Here is an 18,475-nt window from a genome sequence, read left to right as displayed (position 1 = left end):
CTGCTGTCTAAAAGGTAGTGATTTGAAGGGGCTATTTGGAATTTTAAAAAGGTAAAATAACGCCTGCCCAGATAAATCACAGTCATTTTGGCGGGGATGTGTAAAGAATAGCGCATTTATCCAAAACAAAAGAAATAAAGAATTCCTCACCCAGGCCAGAGTTGACTGACTCCCTAACTAATGATGTGAAGGAGAAATTAAACCATGTGATGCTGCATAAATCTGGAACAATTTGAAGGTCAGCTTGGGTCAGAGCATAACATTTTTTCTTTTTACTTTTTATAAAGTCAGTTTTTGAAAAGACCGTGACAGTTCTGATGGCTCCCATAACCTGCAATCATTTGAGAGCTGCGCGAGGGTGTTTTAATTTCAAAACTGATGCCTTAAAAATCGATAGAAACCTAACCAAGAAATCTTAGACATACAGGATAGGGGCACCTGATGTTTGGAGCATAGGTCAACCCTGAAGTTCTCTCTCACAAGTTCAGTGCAAAAGCCTTTAGAGAAACACCGACGCCACCACATCTGTTATGTTCTGTCTCTGCATAGTTCTCTTCTCTCTTTAAACCCTAGCATCTCCTCCCCCATCCTCACTCACCTTTCTCCCTATTCCATTGAGAGAATACAAAGTCTCAGAAGAGAATTTTCCATATCTCTTCCTCTCCCTGCATATGACTCCATATTCTCTACTCTCTCTTTTACTACTATGGATGAATTTTCGGCGCTCCTCGGCAAAGCCAATTCCTCTATTTTGCCTTGACCCAACCTCTCTCACCTATTTAAGGACATTCTTCCAAGATTTCTCTCCTCTCTTTTTTGCACTATTAGTTTTTCATATCCGCCGAATGGTCCCCATCAGTATACAAATGTATTTTCTCCCATCTTAAAAATATAAGTAAACAAAAGTCAAAGACCTTCTCTTGGCGCATGTACCTCTCCAGCCACACCCTCTTTCTCTGCTCCCTTTTAGAGTAACAACACCCCTCAGAAAAGCACCTCAATTTGCTCTCTGCAACAACACTCCTCCTTCCTTCTTACGCGTGTTCCGGTCCAGCCTCTGCCCTCGCCCTCCCAGCAACTCTGCTCTTTCAAGCCTTCAGTGGCCTCTGCTTCGAGACAACAACCAGGGCTCCGTGCTCATCTTAGTTGACCTCTCAGCAATGTTTGACCTGGTTGGTGTTGTCCCACCGAAGCACCAATGTCCCTTGGCTTTCAGGACATCCCACTCTCCTGGTTTTCCTCAGCCTTGCTGGCCTCTCTTTCACGGTCAAGTTTGCTGCCTGTCCCCAACTCTCTAGTCCCTAAATGCTGCAGTGTCGCAGGACTCAGTCCCTGACCTCTGCTCTGCTGACACTCACTCCCTCTGTGTTCCCAGCCAGTCCCATGGCTTTAAATACCAGCTATATGCTGATGACTCCCGAGGTAGAAATTTATTTTTATTTTTGGCTCATGCTGGTGAATGCTTACTCAACATCTCCACTTGAACGTCCAATCATCCTCTGAGATGTAACACGTCCAAGACTGATGTCCCCTCCCAAACCTGCTCTTCCCATCCCTGCAGCCAGAATAAGCCAGTGGAAGTCAGATCACGTAACACTTCTCTTCAGGACCTTCAAACGGCTCCCCTTCTCCCCTGCAGGAAAAGCCAAAGTACCGACAATGTCCTATATGGCCCTACACAATCCGGCCATCCATTATTTCCCTAATCTTAACTACCACCCCTCCCCCATCCCTCCACCCAAAACACACTGGTTCACTTCTTTCTCTCTTGGGCATTTGAGGAAAGTACTCACCTAAGTTCTTCTGCACTTGCTGTTCCCTCTATCTGGAATGCCCTCCTCCGAGCATCCACATGGCTAAATCCCTCATCTCTTTCAAGTCTTTGCTCAAGTGCTACCATCTAGTGAGATCTCCTCTGACCACTCTTTAAAACTGCAACCCCACCCCTGATCCTCCCTATTCCACTATCCTGCTTTTTTTTCCCCCTCTGTTATACAACTTGGCACTTACAACCCTAACATCCTACATAATTATTTATTCTGTTTATTGTCTTTCTGCTTCCTCTAGACTGTAAATGCCATTAAAGCAGTGATTCCTGCCTGTTTTGTTCTGTGATGTACCTCGCGAAACTAGACTAATGCCTACACATAGTAGGCAGTTAAATAAGTATCGGTGTTGTTGTTGTTGTTGGTAAACAAACTCAGAAAGAGCATGTCTGGAAATCACACCATCCCTAGCTGCTCCAGAAATTAACTCACCTCAGGTGGAAGATAAATTCATTCTCAGGCTAAGTATGCTTTTGTTATATCAAGATTATGTAGCCTCAATCATCATAACAATAACAGTAATGACTCATATTTATATAGTACTTCTCGGATTACAGAACTTTCTCCCATGTAGTTATATGTCATCCTCAGGACAACTCTGAAATTGAACGAGGCAAAGAGTGTCAGTCCTATTTTGTAGATGAGAAAGATAAGCCCCGGAGCAGTTTAGATACCCAGCTTACACGTCACCCAGACAATGAGTGCAAAGCTGTGATGAACCCAGGTCCCCTGACCCTAGGATTAGAACCACTGCTGGCATACCAGTTGGCCTTGAAAGAAAAACTTCTCGGGAGTACTCACGAGTCCAAAGGATCTGTAAAATTAACGATCTTAATTTGGCTCGTAACTTCTTCAACAAATATTAACCAAGTACTTCCTTTGTTCCACCATTGTTCTAAACACTGGGCAAACAGTACAGGATAACACAGATCAGTACAAGATTACTCTCTCATGGAGTCCATATTCTTAGAGGAGAGATGCCCATAAATACTCCCTAAAATATGTCAGGGGGTGATCATGACAGGGGGAAGGGATAGAGATTGACAGGGAAGAGAGCAGATGAGCTATGTTAGAGATGCCCGGTAATAATTTATTAACATGTTACCCACCAATCCTTCCTCTAGCAAGTAGAGTAGACAGTGCTTCAAACTTTTGGGTGGAAATACTCCAAAATGTATTATTATTCATTTGAATAACAAAGACATTCAAGATTCCCGATCCAGGTGCTAGGGAATGGGGGCGATATCAACACTCAATAAAACAGAGCCTAGTTGACATTTTCAGAAGACAGCACTAGGACGAATAGTATCAAGTTATAAGAGCACAGAGTTTGTTCACGATAGAAGAGCTGTCTAACAACTAACGCTGTCCAGCCAGTGAAGCGGGCTGCAGATGAGCTCCCTGTCACGAAGAGTATCCAGGGAGTGACTGGACGACCTCTAAAGTCTCTTCCAACTGCAGATCTGATTATTTTCCATTCTGTGAAGGCTCTCTCCACCTTAAGTCACCATGAGTTCCAGTGGGCAATGGGGTGAGGACAAGCACAAAAATCTGGCCCCAAACCATGGTTCTATTGCCAGCTCTCACAGAAAATGAGCAGTCACCTGACCGTTGGCCCTAGATCCTTCCAGCAGCAGCAAAAGCTGACTTTTCTACAGAGAGCTTAGGGGGTGCATCCTATTCCAGCCTCACCCTACAGGACTTACCAAAGGCTCTCGTCTAAATGAGGTGCTCTGCCCGGCAGGAATGAGCAGGATGTCTTCGCCAGTCACTCTATTCTGACAGTTAAGCCACCAATGATTTATAAAAAGTAGTACAAATTGTAGTTGATGGATGGTCACGGGGATGGGGGGCATGGCACAGGGAATGCAGTCAGCATTAATGGAATGGCGAGGTGGAGAGCCAGAGAGGAGAAGGAGCAATTAGGAGGATCATTTTATAAACTATTTAAATGTCTAACCACTGTACTGTATACTTGAAACTAATAATAAAATTAAATTTAAAAAAAAAGAAAAAAAGAAAAAATAATAATAATAAAAAGAAGAAGAGCAATTGTCCTGGACACGAGGCCACCTCTCTGGTGACGTCTGGATGTTCATCAGTAACGTCCACACATCCGCAGGCCTCCCTGAGATCTCAGCCCGCTCATAGCATCTTAGATGGCAACCCCCCTCCCTCCTTTGCCTTAGCCAGTTCCCAAATCCTCTGCTAACACTGGGAACAGACCTCCCGTGTGACCATGCTGGCAGTCCTCATGGACAGACACTGGCAGCAACTACTATAACCCCCACTTATCCATCGCTTACTGAGGGCCAGGTAGTTTGCTTTAAAACGCCGTATGTAACAGGATGGACTATGACCCGTGAATATGTAGCTGGGACCTACTTGGAGAACTATACAGCTGGGCAGAGCCTGACTAGCAGTGACTGCTTTTGCTTGTGTAGTGGGTGGGGTGGGCCGGCCAAGGAATTTAAAGAGTTGAGAAAGGTGATAAGGGGCAGCTGGGCCAAGGAGGCTGGAGGGTGGGGCAGCCCTTCCCAAGCATTTTGTGGGAAGGACATGGGGATGCGGGAGGTAGTTCCTGGAAGAGAGATGAACCTGCTGTCATGAGGAGAAGAACCAAGTTTCCTCTCCCTAAAGTTGAGAGAGACGTTTTGAACATTGTTGGTCATTGACACTGCTACCCCTGCTATCTCTTCATGAAGTGGTTAGTGAAATCGACGTCACTTAGACTTAGGGACCAGATTTGTGATTTTGCAGGAGGTGCAATAAGGTCCTGGGGCCCAAGGTGAGAGCGAGCCAGTCAGAGGAGGTGGTGTCACAATATATCCCCATTATTTCATTTAATCCTCACAACAGCCCAACGAGGTAGGTATTATACTTATTTTACAATGTGGGGGTGGAGGAGAAGGGAGGTTACTGAATAATTATCTGCAAACATTCTTGCCAACTACAATACAAAAGAAGGGCAAGAATTTTATATTTCTATCTGCCCCCTCTGACCCTGTGCCTTTAAGTTAGCAAAGAGGTGAGTGTGGCTACTTTGCTCTGTTCACAATCACCACCTAGGACTTTTCTTGATTTGTCCCCAGTCTTCTGTTTTCCTCCAGGGGCACCTGGTTTCTGAGCTGAGCCCTTCCTTTTCCTCCTCTCTCTGTCCTTGGGACTTGCCCACAGGTCACTTTGGTGGTCTGCAGAGTCCTCTGGCCCTTCTACATTTGGCCACCTTGGGCAGGATCCCCAGAGCAGTGTAGGCCTCTCTGCACACAAACCGACAGCCCCTAACATAGTGCTGAAGGTCTCTTTACACTCAATAAATGAACAAAGCAGCATCTTACAGTAGTCAAAACCTCCAGAGTCAGAGCATATGAATCTACATTTCTGCCCACCGCACACTCGCTGTGTGGCTTAAAATAAGTTACCTAACCTCTCTGATCGTTAGCTGAATTGGACAGATAATAGGATTGTCAGAGGATTAAATGAGACAAGGCAAGGAAAGTGCTTTAAAAAGTACCTGGCACAAAGTAAGGGCTCAATAAACATTAGCTTCTGTGTTAGTTTATAGCAATTATTTATTGGAGAGGATGCACAGAGTTGGTCACAAAACAGACCAGAAAAATTCCATGGTGTCAGGGATACATCAGGCCACTGCGGCTCCCCACTCCAAGTCAGGAAGAGTGTCCGTAAGTGGTTTTAGTTCCCACAAAGGCCAATGGGCTCTGGGGCTAGTTTGAGCCTATAGACAGGGAAGAGGAGAGGAAGCTGAGAGGTCACACCTAAGTGACAAGTTGGGTCTTCATTTTTCTTCCTCATTCCTTTAATTTCTGAAGTTCAGACGTTATCCCAAAGTTATTGTCCTACAATAAAATGATTCTTCATAAGCAACATCATTTCTTATTCCTTTTCCTTTTCCCAGCCTTTTCAAACACAAACAGAAAATTTAAAAACAACAAACAGAAATTTTTTTATCATCACAATAGAGGGAAATAAACCGATTTGCATATAAAAGAAATATGCAGATATAAATGATTACGGGTTGTATTGAGTGGGGGATGGGAGCAAGTGAAGGGAATCAATGCCAGAAAAACAACATTAAAGCACCCCACTCCGGACACTGTCCTTAGCAGCTCCCCGTTATTCCTTCGCCATCCACTCTTAGAGCTACCGATATCCACAAATGAAACTTCGAAAAACCAGCCTTAACAAAGCAAGTACAGCTGGGAAGATTAAATTCCATGTGGAGAAGTCATTCAAGCCTGTTTTTATGAATATTCAGAGCCATATGATTTGCTGGGCAAACTGGGATAGTGAGTTTATGCATTTCCCCAATTAATTTCAGACTCTTCTGTCAATTTATAGTGCTTTGCAAATGATCACAGAACTGCATGACAATACACTTTGAAAAGTTGATTTAAAACAGCACGAGGGAAGGATTAAGGGACCAATAGGAAGGATTTTATTTTAATTTTCTATGGAGGTGAAAGTCAGGCCAAACAGAAGCCCAGAATTCAAAAGAAGTCCAGAATTCAAATGCTACCGCAAGGGTCAACCGTGTCACCATACAGAATTCAGCTTTTTTTCCTCCTCATGAAGAAATGGAAGAAAAAAAATTTTGTTTATCAAAGACATTTACAGAGGCCAGGCAGGACTCCCGATTTGTACGAGCTTGCCTCACCGAACCGATGCTCATACAAACAAAAGCCCAGCAACTTGACACTTCGCCTGTACCATGTCGAGGGTGAATGCATATGCTTGGAAATACTAGAAACAGTTTCCAGACCTTACTCTGATTTGTGAGAAACACTGGTGCTCAGAGCCCCCAGGTTGAGAACCATTGATGTAGGAACATCTAACATAGACATTCATGGCTTTGAATGATGGGTCATGAAAGAATGGCCCATTGTGTCCAGTGGGGGTTCCACTGTGGAGGGTAGCCTCAGAGCCCTATGCGATGTGAGAAAGATGGGAAAGACCATAAATCCCTTGGCCTGACTTTCACCTCCAAAGGCAATGCCAATGCCAAAGGGTCGCCCACTATTGACTGGGCTGGAGGCATTATTATATCTGCTCAAAGACAGAGAAGACATAATAGTGGAAATTAGACGTCGTCCCCATACCAGCTCTGTCTGCAACTCAAACTGTCAAGCAAACAAACATGATGTGGGGAGGAGAAAGAACCAGTTTGTAACTGGAGGTCATATAGACAGAGAAGCAATTATGTACTAGCTGAAAGGATCTCACCTCGAAACAATAGGATGTCTGAGATTTGCTTCAAAAGAATATAGGGCAGGGTGGAGCAGTGGGTAGGGGTATCAAGACTGGCAATGAATTGATAATTATTGAATTGGGTAACTAGTACCTTGGGGTTCATTATATCATTCTGTTTATTTTTGCATATGTTTGGAAATTCCCATAAGAAAAAATGACTTTTTTGTTATTTGATTTTTTTAAAGATTCCACCTGCCCAATTTAAATGTGATGCTGCTCACCTCTGTTGGGACAAATTCTCCATTACAGGGAACAGGAGCACTTTTGTCACTCTCGTGGGAGTCCTGGAAGGAGGGCAGTGCTAAGGCCATAACCATGAGGGGAGGAGCTAGTCTGATAAGATAAGAAAAAAGTTCAGAGTTCAGTCTCCAAACCAGGACTTTCAAACATGGACAAGAGTTATTCGGCGCTCTCAACAGAACTTATTTAAAATGTAAATATCACTGTCTTCAGCTATTCAAACGTCTCACAAGTGGAAGATAAATTATACCTGTTCCATGGCTCTCAAAGAAAAGAACGAGGGCCAACACATGGAAGTCTCAGGAAGGCCAACGTCAGCCCGATAGAAGGAACGATCTTGAAAGAAGAATAATTGTACCAAGTGTTATTTGGCTGCTTTAGGAAATAGTACATTTCCTAGCCCTGGAAAATCTCAAGCAGAGTTTAGACAAATGCTTGTGAAGATGTTTTAATGGGGATTTCAGGACTGGGTGAATATCTGCATAATTTGAAGGGAGTTCTTTATTTAGCAAGGGAAGGAGAAAGGAACTCTTTCAAATAGAGATTCTATTATTCCTGAACTTGAAAACTTACATTTGACAAACCAAGGTTTTTTGTTCATTTTGTTTGTTTGTAGTAGAGAAAATAATGCACAAAGCCTCCCTTTGCCAGTTGCCACGTACATAAAACCTTTTTCAAACTGTGAGTAAATAAAACTTAACTCCTCTGTCATCTTCAAACTACTTTGGCCTCACTGAGAAATCATTTCTAGATGTACCATGCATCTGACTGAAGAATTCAGTTGACAGTTTCAGGATTCACCTTCATCCATGACCCCTGATTTTTCACTCCTGTCAAGGTACCACTTGACTTGCAGGTTCCCCCTGTGGATACCTGGGAAGGACACACTCTGGGATAGAGTTCCACTCTAGGATATACGAGCCTTCCTATCTTGAGGCAACAATCATTTCAGTTTTGGAGTTTCTGAGTGTTCGCCATTTGTCCTATTTTCTGACTCTGTCATACTTGAATCTGTTTTCTAGTATTTCCTGGTTCTCAAATTTTTTTGTGTGATTTCTGATCACCTATTTAGCCTAAACTTTGAGATTCTGACTATTCCTAACAGTTCAATCTTTCATTCATTTGCTAAATATTTATAGTATCTCCCAGGGGCCTAGAGCACCATTGCTAGGCACTTTAGAAGATACTGAAAGCCATATGACCCTGGCAAGGGCCTACATACGATAGAGAATGTGAAACGTGGACAAAAATAGTTACAAACCCAAGCGCGATGTGCTAAGTGCTGTAAGAGAGGTACAAATCAAGTGCTATCAAATTCAGGGGAGGTGAGATGCCGCAGAATAACTAGATGTGCCTGTAAGAGCAGCCTGGAAAAGCCTGATGCAATCGGCGTGCTCATTTTTTTAAATCCTCAAATATAAGGTGTATAAAATATTAGATTTAAAAAGGACGTAGCTGTGCATCAGGAAAAGGATGTTCTGAGAAAGTATATCTAATGTCCAACAGTAGAGAAATATCCAACATTAGCCAGAGGGGCTAATCAACGTCCGGTGTAAACCAAACAGCAGAAATCACCCCCATTGTGAACAGGGCCATTTACTCAGTCAGCCAGAAAAATTACAATTATGAAATTGGAACTACATTTCCTGCTTAAATGAGTCTTTTTAGAGATTTTGTTTAGACTGAAAAACTGTTCATCAAAGAGTTCCTCTGGGTAATGGACTTCAAATGCACTTGATATTTTTAGAACTCTTTAGATTCACTCCCCATTCCCACCCCCAGAGGTAGGTGATATCAGGAGTAGGCGAATGCTTTCTGTAGGAAGCCAGATAGTAAAGATTTTAGGCTCTGCATTCCACATGGTGTCTCTCGTAGGGGCTCAACTCTGCTGTTGTAGCGTGAAAACAGCAAACGATACACGTGTGAATGAGCAGGGCTGTGTACCAATAAAACTTTATTTATGAATACTAAAATTTGAATTTCATAAAATTTTCATGTGTCACAAAATATTTCTTCTTTTACATTTTTCAACCATTTAAAAATGTAAAAGCCATTCTTAACTTGCAAGCCACATTTTGCCAGCAGGCTGTAGTTTGCTGATCCTTGAGTTAAATCAATCACTCTATTCACAGATAAGAAAACAAAGGCTAAAGCAGACTAAACATGTTTCCAAATCAATTTAGTTTATTAATCTCCATATATGGAGAGATAATAAAACAATAGGAAACACTGGGATATTAACCACTCTATCAAACATGATTTGCAATATAGGAAAATCATATGTCATCTATAAACTTTGATTCCCTAGGATATAACAAGTAAATAATTTTTAAATTGTGCTTAGCAAGATTGGGTCATGACAAATGAAACAATTATGGCTTAAGTTTATCTGCATGATATTTTATTCTTTCTTAAATTTAATTTATAATGGGTAATAGTCTCTAAGTTTTAAAAAATGGCCTTATTTTAAAAATCTTGTAGTTCATGTGATAAACCACACACTGCTAAATATTTATCAGCATATAAACATTTCAAAAGAAATGTGAGCTATTATTGATGTAGTTTAATCTCAGTGCTCCATGAAACGATAATTTCACCTCTCTCTAGGTACCTAGGTGAAGGGTTGAAAAATGTTGAAGAATGAAGTATTGGAAAAGCCAAGCCCCTACTAGAATGTCACTTATCTGAGGCTTTAAAATGGCATAATAATGATAAATTTCAAAGTCATAGAAACCCATAGCTTTATAAGAGCAGAAATATACTTGTCTGAGAACTCCTGAAAGGATTGGAGCTGAAAACAAGTGTTAAAAAACAGAATCTCCATGGTCCTAACTCTTCAGACAATTAAGCCTGTGGAAAAGAGAGTAGGCACGTGATCCAAACTCTATGAAATCATGGAAGATCGAACTAGGGTGAATGGAGTTCACCAAATCTGAGAATATGTGAACAACAGGGGTACATTTAGAATCTAGATGAGAACAACTTCCCATCAGAGAAGTGGCTGTTTGATTGTTTGATTGTGTTGTGCAGCAGTGTCACTTTTTCACTTATTTATTCCTTCAGTAGATATGGCTTGAACAATGTACAACGGTTCCATTTCTCGTAGGTAAATCATACATACATACATACATACATACATACGTACATACATACATACATACATACATCAATAAAAATAATTCGTGGAAACAAAAATGGAAAAGCCCTTCTATTTCACAGAGTGACACAGAAATAATTTTAAATTGTTGAGGTAAAATCACTGTGGCAGATTCCTAAAATAGGATTTGAGATGCAAGCTTCATTCGTATCTGAAATGTACTCATCTCTGCTCCTCACCCATCAGTGGCTCACTGAAAGTGCTGGGAAAGTCTGAATCCTTTGGCACTGCCCCCCGCCCCAAAACTGTTTTCTGGCTCTCTCATCTCCTGCCCACACTCCAGTCATCTAGCAAGCTCCTTGGAGTTCTTTTTAATGTGCCGTGCTGTTTAGTGCCTTTCCACACACCCTGCTCTCAGCCCAGAATGCCATTCTCCATCCTGTCCATTGTGTGACTTCTACTTCCAAGCTCATTCTCACTAATATCTGCCCTGATGGTCCTCCCACCATGTCTAGAGTGATAACTTCTCCCTCTATGCTCCCACTTTACTTCATTCTCACCTCCTCAATAGCACTTATGACTTGAACTGCTATGTTTAGCTTGTTTATCTCTTTTATAGAAGATGATCTCCCTGAGGCATGGGAAGGAGTGTCTTTAATTTTCACATCCTTGAGGCCTAACACAGTGTCTGAGGCACATTCGCAACTCAATAAATATTTGTTGAATGAATCGATGGCCACTGAGTCCACTCATGACTCCACCTCTCTTGCTGCAGAAAGAATATAGAGGTGAGAACGATATGTAATTCTAACATTTCATTCATTCATCCATTCAACAGACATTTATTGAGCACCAGTTATATATGCCCGGCACTGTTCTGGGAGCCTGAGACGCATTAATGAGCAGAGTAAACAAAGCCCCCCTGCCCTTGATGAGCTCACATTCTAGCTGGGAAGACAGACATTAAATAATAAACATGACAAATAAGGAAATAACATGCTTTGTTAAAAAGGTGATAAGAGGTAAGGGGGAAAGATATGAGTAGCGCAGGATAAGAGGGACTAGAGTGTGTGAGTTGCATTTTTAAATTATGTGATCGGAGAGTAGGGATGATGAGAAGGTTACACTTGGGCAAAGACTTTGAGAAGGAGAGCGAATTGGACGTGGGGAGACTTGGGGAAATGGCAGTCCAGACAGAAGGAACAGTCAGTACAAAGATCCTAAAGCCAAAGCAAGGATGTAAGTAAGACTGGCTAAAAATGAGGTAGAAAGAGGTGTGATTGGATAGGAGGGTAATAGGGAAAGGTGTAAGATCATGGAGGCCTCGTAGGCCATAATAATGACTTTGACTCTGAATAAGAAAGAGAACCAATGGAGGATTTTGAGCAAAGGAGCAAAATGATGTGACTTAGGTCTGGCTTTCATTTTAAAAGTATCGCTTTGGCTATTTTGTGGAAGATTGAGTGTTAGAGCCAAGGGTAGAAGCAGGAAAATCAGTTAAGAAGCTATCGCAATAATTTGGATAAAAGATACCAGTAGCCAACATCAGGGTTGTAGATGGGAAAAAGTGGTGGGTTTTAGTTATATTTTGAAGATAGAGAGATCTAAAAATATTTGCGGACATAGATGAGATGTGCAAAGAAAAAAGGATCAAGCATTAGTTCAAGGTTTTGATCTAAGAAACTGGAACAAGAGAAATAGTAAGTGTTTCGTCTTTTCTAGGAGCTATACTTCACATCCTCCTACTGTCTGGCAAGTATTAATTGAAGTCAAGACGTAGAAGCATGGCTATCCATGTGGAGGCAATACGATGCAGGAGAAAGAGTAGGAAAAGAGTGCTATTTAGCTGCCACCTCTTCCGGGGGTTAGCCTCTGAGTCTCGCTCCTTTTCTACCTCCTCCTCTATTTTAAGTCCTTGTATCACCCAAATTTTGTGTGTCGAGTATTGTTTTGTATTTTTTTTAAAAAAACGGATGTTGAAAAACTATTAAATGCATTCCTTTGTGTCCTTAGGATCTTTTTGAGCAATTCAGGGTGATTTGAAAACTCTTTAAAAATGAATAAGAACTCTACTAGAAAGTGTATATTTCAAAGTCTCATTAAATATTGATTAAGCAACCACTACATACAGAACATGTATTGGTGGTTTAGAGAACAATGAAATTATAAAATTTAGACTTGAATTTTTTTAAAAGAAACACTTTCAAAACTGGGTTTTCATTCTCTTTCACAGTCATGCATAGACTACTTTCCCAACTACGGCCTAACGGAAGAGAGATTATCCATCTACTTTTGATAAAATCTAAATTCCTTAACATGACTTACGAGCCTTCATAATTCATCAGATTTCCACCTGCCTCTCAAGTTTTGTCTCCCATCCCCCTGCTCCCTGAACCATCTTGAACTTTCTTTAGCTCTAATATGTCTTGGCTCTCTGCCTCACCACCCCCAGCCTTGTGCGTGGTTGATTCCTCTACCTGGGACAAGCTTTTATACATTAACTTATTTTTTATTTATTTAGCAACTATCATGGAGCAAAGATAGGCATTTCTTTTTAAAAATGGAGCAAAGATAGGCATTTCTATTTAAAAATGCCTATTTTTAAATAGGCATTTCAAGCGTATTAAATAGTTTCTCGATTTCTGACAGTTCTCTCTATATCAGTAGCAACTCGAATTCGGTTTTCTTATGATTTCTCGCTGCAGCAATAGGGGCTACATTTCCACGTTCGCAACAAGTAGAGAGAGCCCCCTTCATTACCCTTCAGGAGAAATGGAATTGGATCATGTCTCTTTTCTAAAGACCCAATTGTTCAAAGCAAAATATTTTGAAATAGAGGAACTGGAAAATTCAGTTATTTTGCAATTATGAAAAAACAGGATACATTTCTGCTGTGATCAAGTCTCTCAATTCCTTTATTTTTTTTCATGGCAAAACTAATCTGATCAGTCCTTTCTTACTTTCTGTTTAATTTGCTATCTGATTTTCCAGTGGCAGATTTATTGACAAATATAGCAATATAAATACAAAGAAAGTTACACTGAAATATGATCTCTACACGCTTAATAACTAAGAATTTATATGTTTTAAAAAAAAAACTAGTGTCACATTACCTTCATGTGTAATGAGGCAGACCCACAAAATAAAACATCATTAGTTTATAGGTTTACTTTGCCAAAACCTTTTATTCATCCCTGATAACATTTTAGTTACAATTAAGTATATAGGTGTCAAATATCGCTACACAATTTTTTTTCTATGTTTTTATAGCCACGAGTAGGAGTAATATCAACTCCCCTTTCAGAATAAAGGGAAAAAACTCATTTTAAATATTTTACAAATATTGAGAACTGTACAAGTACTACTGTACAGAGATAGTGAGTTTTTAGTTCTGAATACCACTTCTCTTTTTGTTAATAGTCTTTCTCTTTTTTTCTTTGGTAAGCAACTGAATTTCAAAATACAGAAACTCTATTAAAAGTGTCTAACTTCAAGTTCTGTTTCAGTGTTTTAAATTTTTTTATTTTAAATTTCAGGCATCTTTTAAAAAGTTGGTAATTTTATTGCATTAATTACTTCTGTATTGTTGGGGAGGAAAATTTTTAATAAAAGAAGAAAACAGTTCATAGATAATCGATTTCATTAGAGATGAGAAAGAGCTCTTAAGGAAATGCTTATTTAGGAATCTCATTTAGTTGATTATCAATTTACTTCTAATCTGTTAGTATATGTTTGAAGGAAATAGAGTTCATGGAATTATTCAATCAGAAGATTAGCGGACACTTGTTCCTGCCATTGGTACAGTACAAAGGCCTCTGCAAGTGGAATCGGGAATGTGGGCTTCAAGTCTCAGGTCTGCTACCCACTCTCCATGTCACTGAAGCCACCTAAGAAAGTCCCTCAGCCTCTGAACATTAGTTTCTTATTTATAAAATTGGAGATAATGATGTTTTTCTTGTCAGCTTGTAATCAGGAATGTGATGTAGCTTATATGAAATGGCTTTGTAAACCAGTAACTACAAAAATAAATTACAATGTTTATCATGAGCTCAGAGATTGCCATAAGAGATTCTACAAAAAAATATTTTACTATGTATTTTGTGTTCTTTTTCCCTTTTCACCTGTATATGTGCCAAATCCTTCATTGGGTTATAAGATCCTTAAAGCCACAGTGAGCATACTATATCCTCTCATGTTATTCTCTGGATTACGCATAACTGGACACTCAAAGGCTTTATTGACAGATATTCTCTCTTCCTCCTCAGTTCCAATAACAAGGATATAGTCCCTACTGTCAAAACTCTCCTTTCACCTATTCTATGCCTAAACCTCTCTACTGGAATCCATGCCTATTTCCACATATTTTATCCTTGAGACTCATAGAGAATTGGCAGGTCGGCATTGACTAAACAAAAGCCTTTATGATTGTTACCAAACTCTAGCTGCAAGATAGAATCCTTGGTTCTCAGTCTAAATCTATCCAATCTAAATCTTTCAATCCAAAACAAACAGAATTAATTTGCATCCTTAGCCCAGGAAGAAAGGAGAAGTGCTTGCTGGCTCACTAAAGATTCCTAGAGCCAAAGAGTTCCAGATAAAGTCCATTCTTGCCTGGGCAACTGAGAGGAATTCAGTATATTAACATAAAATGGCTAGAGGAATATGGACAGAGAAGAACAGAAGGACACAGCTGGAGACACCAGCATCGAAATAAAGTGAAAGTAGAGTGTTCCCAAGGCACCGATATTTCCTTAGAAGACTGATGAGAGGCTCTGGTCTACCCTTGATGCTTAACAAAAAGTCTTTAATTTAATAGGTAAATTGGCATTAGCTCCTAACAAAACACCTTTAAAAGCTGAAGGGATGGTGACGAAGGGATAGCTACCTCCCAGTCTCCCTCCTTAGATCCTATAAATGTGCCTACCTGATCTGCCCTCTGCTCAAAGTAATTCTATATTCTCTTCATGAGATTTTTAATACGTGGGCCCAGTTTAACGCACCTTTTTAGGTTTAAAAGAGGGATATTTTTAGTGTGTGAGATGCCTCTCCCAGTCTTTGCTGATACGATGTGGCTTTCATTAAAGAGCCGTAGGAGAGCTCAGCAATGCTCAGGCTCCGGGTAAACACGTGTGCCCGCAGCCGGCTCCGGCACACCCTGCGTTTCAGCACCGCCGCCTCTGGATAGCGCCGTGCTGGCCGGCCCGGTCAGGGCCTCCCATCTTCACTCGTCCATCCCCAGCCCACTCGTTCTCCTCTTCTCCTCTTTTTCCTTCGGTGCCGGAGAAAAAGCACCCCCAACTTCTAACGTCTCCTCGATCCTGCTTCTAAAGTGACCTCCGCGTTCTCCCACAGGGTCTAAATACGCACGCCGCCGCGCCTTTGGGTCCTACCCGAGAGGCAGCGAAGCCGCGTTGTTTACCCACCCGTGGCCCGAGGTCTCCAACTGGCATCGATCACCTTCCTTTTGCCCCTGTTAATCCCAAACTAGCATCCAGGAGCCCCCGCTCGCTTCCTCTCTCTCCAAGCCCCAGAACCTCCAAGAAACAAACGGCGCGATGATGCTCTTCCCCCCACCCCGCCCCCGCCAACCTGCGCGCGCGCGGACACACACACCCCACAAGCACACGCACATTCATACACACACTCGGCACGCCGCAACCCTCCCGGGTGCCATCGCCACCCTGGGCAGAGCCTCAGTCAACTTGGGTCGCGATCCATCAACACCGGCGCGAGAAGGGCCGCCCGCAGAGGCCACCCCGCCCCCTCCCCTTCCTGGGCAGCAGGTCCTGGCAGCCGAGCCCCAGTTGGCCAGCCTCCCCGCCCCATTCATTCAGACATCCACCTCCTGCGGGCAAAACACCGTCCACCACCCTCAAACATTGCGTCCCTGGCCCGTCCCAACCATCAGCGAAACCCTTTAAGCCCCATCCCTGTTACTGGTGTGTGTGTGCGTGTGTGTGTGTGTGTGTGTGTGTGCGTGTGTGTGTGTCTCCGATGCATATACATCATTAACTCTTTCGTCTTTAAGCCCCATCCCTGTTACTGGTGTGTGTGTGTGTGTGTGTGTGTGTGTGTGCGCGCGTGTGTGTGTCTCCGATGCATATACATCATTTAACTCTTTCGAGCTTTTCGCCCATCCTAAACAAACAGCACGTTATCTCCAACCCCTTCCTCCTCCCTTCTCCGCGCCCCAACCTCTGCCCCCATCCCGATCCTCATCAGCCAAGTAGCCAAACCACCGCACAGCCGCACCCCAGTTCTCGAACCTCGACCTTCTACCCGGTTCAAACCAACACTCACCTCCAGCCCCTCCCCCCCTTCCCCCCACCTCTTGGTCCCCCGAGAGCCGGGTCTGGCCTGAGCGAGTGACGCTTCGAAAGCGCAGTCTGCGTCCCCTCCCAGGAGCCCGGAAGAGAGGGGATGACCTCCCACCAGCGGGCTCAGCCAGAACACCCCTCCGAGGGGCCACACGTCTTCCCATTCAGTCGCCCTGGAAAACACAGGTGCGGGGGAACGGAGAGAGGCGGAAGCAGCCTACGGCGGTGCGCGGGAGGACTCACCGAACATCTGAATGTGCCCTTTGGTGATGGGATTGAAGCTGCCGCAGGCAAGCAAGATAACATGGGTCTTGGTGGTCTCGGTCATGGTGCGGATGGGTCCCTCGCGCTGATCCAGGGGTCGCCTCCTTTTTGTGTCTCGATGTGTCTGCAGAAGGAGAAAGGAAGGCGAGGCTCCGGCGTTGGATGCTGTGGACTCCAAGGAGCCGCTCCAGACGCAAACCGCGTCATTCCCCGCCTCCCCTTAACGCTTGCAGCTCCGGCGGGATCCGAGGCTGCGATTGTATTGCTCTGCTCCGTTCTTCTCATTTCTTTCTAGCTTCTTTTGCGTCTCCGATCCCGGTCCCCCACCCTTCCTTTCTCTCGCCCCTACCCCACCTCACTCCATCTCGCTCTCTTTCTTAGTGTTTGTCTACGAGACAGAACGTGGAACTCAAGTACAGAATCGAGAATACTTACAGAATGGTGCTCCTTCTAAGATTTCCAGCTCCAAAAGTGTTTGATTTTTAAAAATGTTTCCTTCCTCAAAATTTTAAGTGAGAAATGACAATTGTTCGTTTCAGGAATATTCATTTCTGCCTTTCTTTTCCTCCCCTTATCTAATGAGGTTGAACTCTTGAACTGAGTCCAGATCTTGGCCTAGTGGTTGCCAAGAAATAGGGGTACCCTCAATCCTTCTCCCTGGTATATTGGTCTTTTTTGTGTGTGGGTTGAAGCAAGAATTGAGAGAACATGGATGGGGCACTTACTAAAACCATATTAGAAAATGATTGTGATCTTACATAAGCTTTCAAAGGTGAGGCAAGGATTTGGCCATTCAGGTGTTTCTTGAGTGCTCACTGCGTGTTAGACTCTGTTATAAATTGGCTGATAAAGCAAAGTCTTTATTGAGTTTACATTCATTCTACTGGAGATAGACAAGAAACAAAGGAGAAGAAAAAATTAGATAGCAGTTGTGCAAAGCACAATAAGCGAATGCCACGCTGACATCATGAAGGATGAATGGAGGAAAGGGAACCACTTTAAATCGAGTAGTTAGAGGAGGTCTCTCTGGGAAGATAAAATTTAAACTGAGACTTAAATGAAAAGGAGATACTAGCACAAATATTTTGGGACAGGGAAGGGTTTATCGTGCTCATAGAAATGAAAGGAGGCCAGCGTGACTAGACTACATGAATGAAAGGGAGAACCGTAAGAGAGAATATCGGACTTGTGATCAGGACCTAATCGGTAGGGCTCATAGGCTAAGGTAGGGTTTGGATGTTTTCTAAGTAAAATAATTTAGAGGAGTTTACGCTTTTATAAGACCATTCTGGCTGCTAGGTGGAAAGCAGGAAGGCAAACAGGGAAAGCATTTAGGAAATTCTGCTGTAGCCTCAGCAAGTGGAGTGGTCCTCAGACTAGGATTCATAGAGGTGAAGTTGATAAGAAGCAAATGGTCTCAGGATAAGTTTTGTAAATGAAATTGGTAGTCTTTGCAGAGATTG

At 42.5% G+C, this 18,475-nt stretch overlaps 1 protein-coding gene across 7 annotated transcripts in view; it reads right to left on the bottom strand.

Annotated features, from left to right (window-relative positions):
• Window positions 1–18,475, bottom strand: part of NMNAT2 (nicotinamide nucleotide adenylyltransferase 2) — a 138,920-nt gene that overhangs the window by 93,312 nt on the left and 27,133 nt on the right. For all 7 annotated transcript variants that reach the window (XM_015586213.2, XM_025043865.1, XM_025043867.1 and 4 more), the window contains one exon: window positions 16,992–17,136. In XM_015586213.2, the coding sequence (XP_015441699.1) occupies window positions 16,992–17,136 (145 nt within the window). The remainder of the gene's footprint in view (window positions 1–16,991; window positions 17,137–18,475) is intronic.

The sequence above is a fragment of the Pteropus alecto genome, unplaced genomic scaffold (genome assembly GCF_000325575.1).
Source record: "Pteropus alecto unplaced genomic scaffold, ASM32557v1 scaffold101, whole genome shotgun sequence".
NCBI lineage: Eukaryota > Metazoa > Chordata > Mammalia > Chiroptera > Pteropodidae > Pteropus > Pteropus alecto.
Note: the sequence above shows the minus strand (reverse complement) of the source record. Positions and strands in the feature narration are given on the sequence as shown.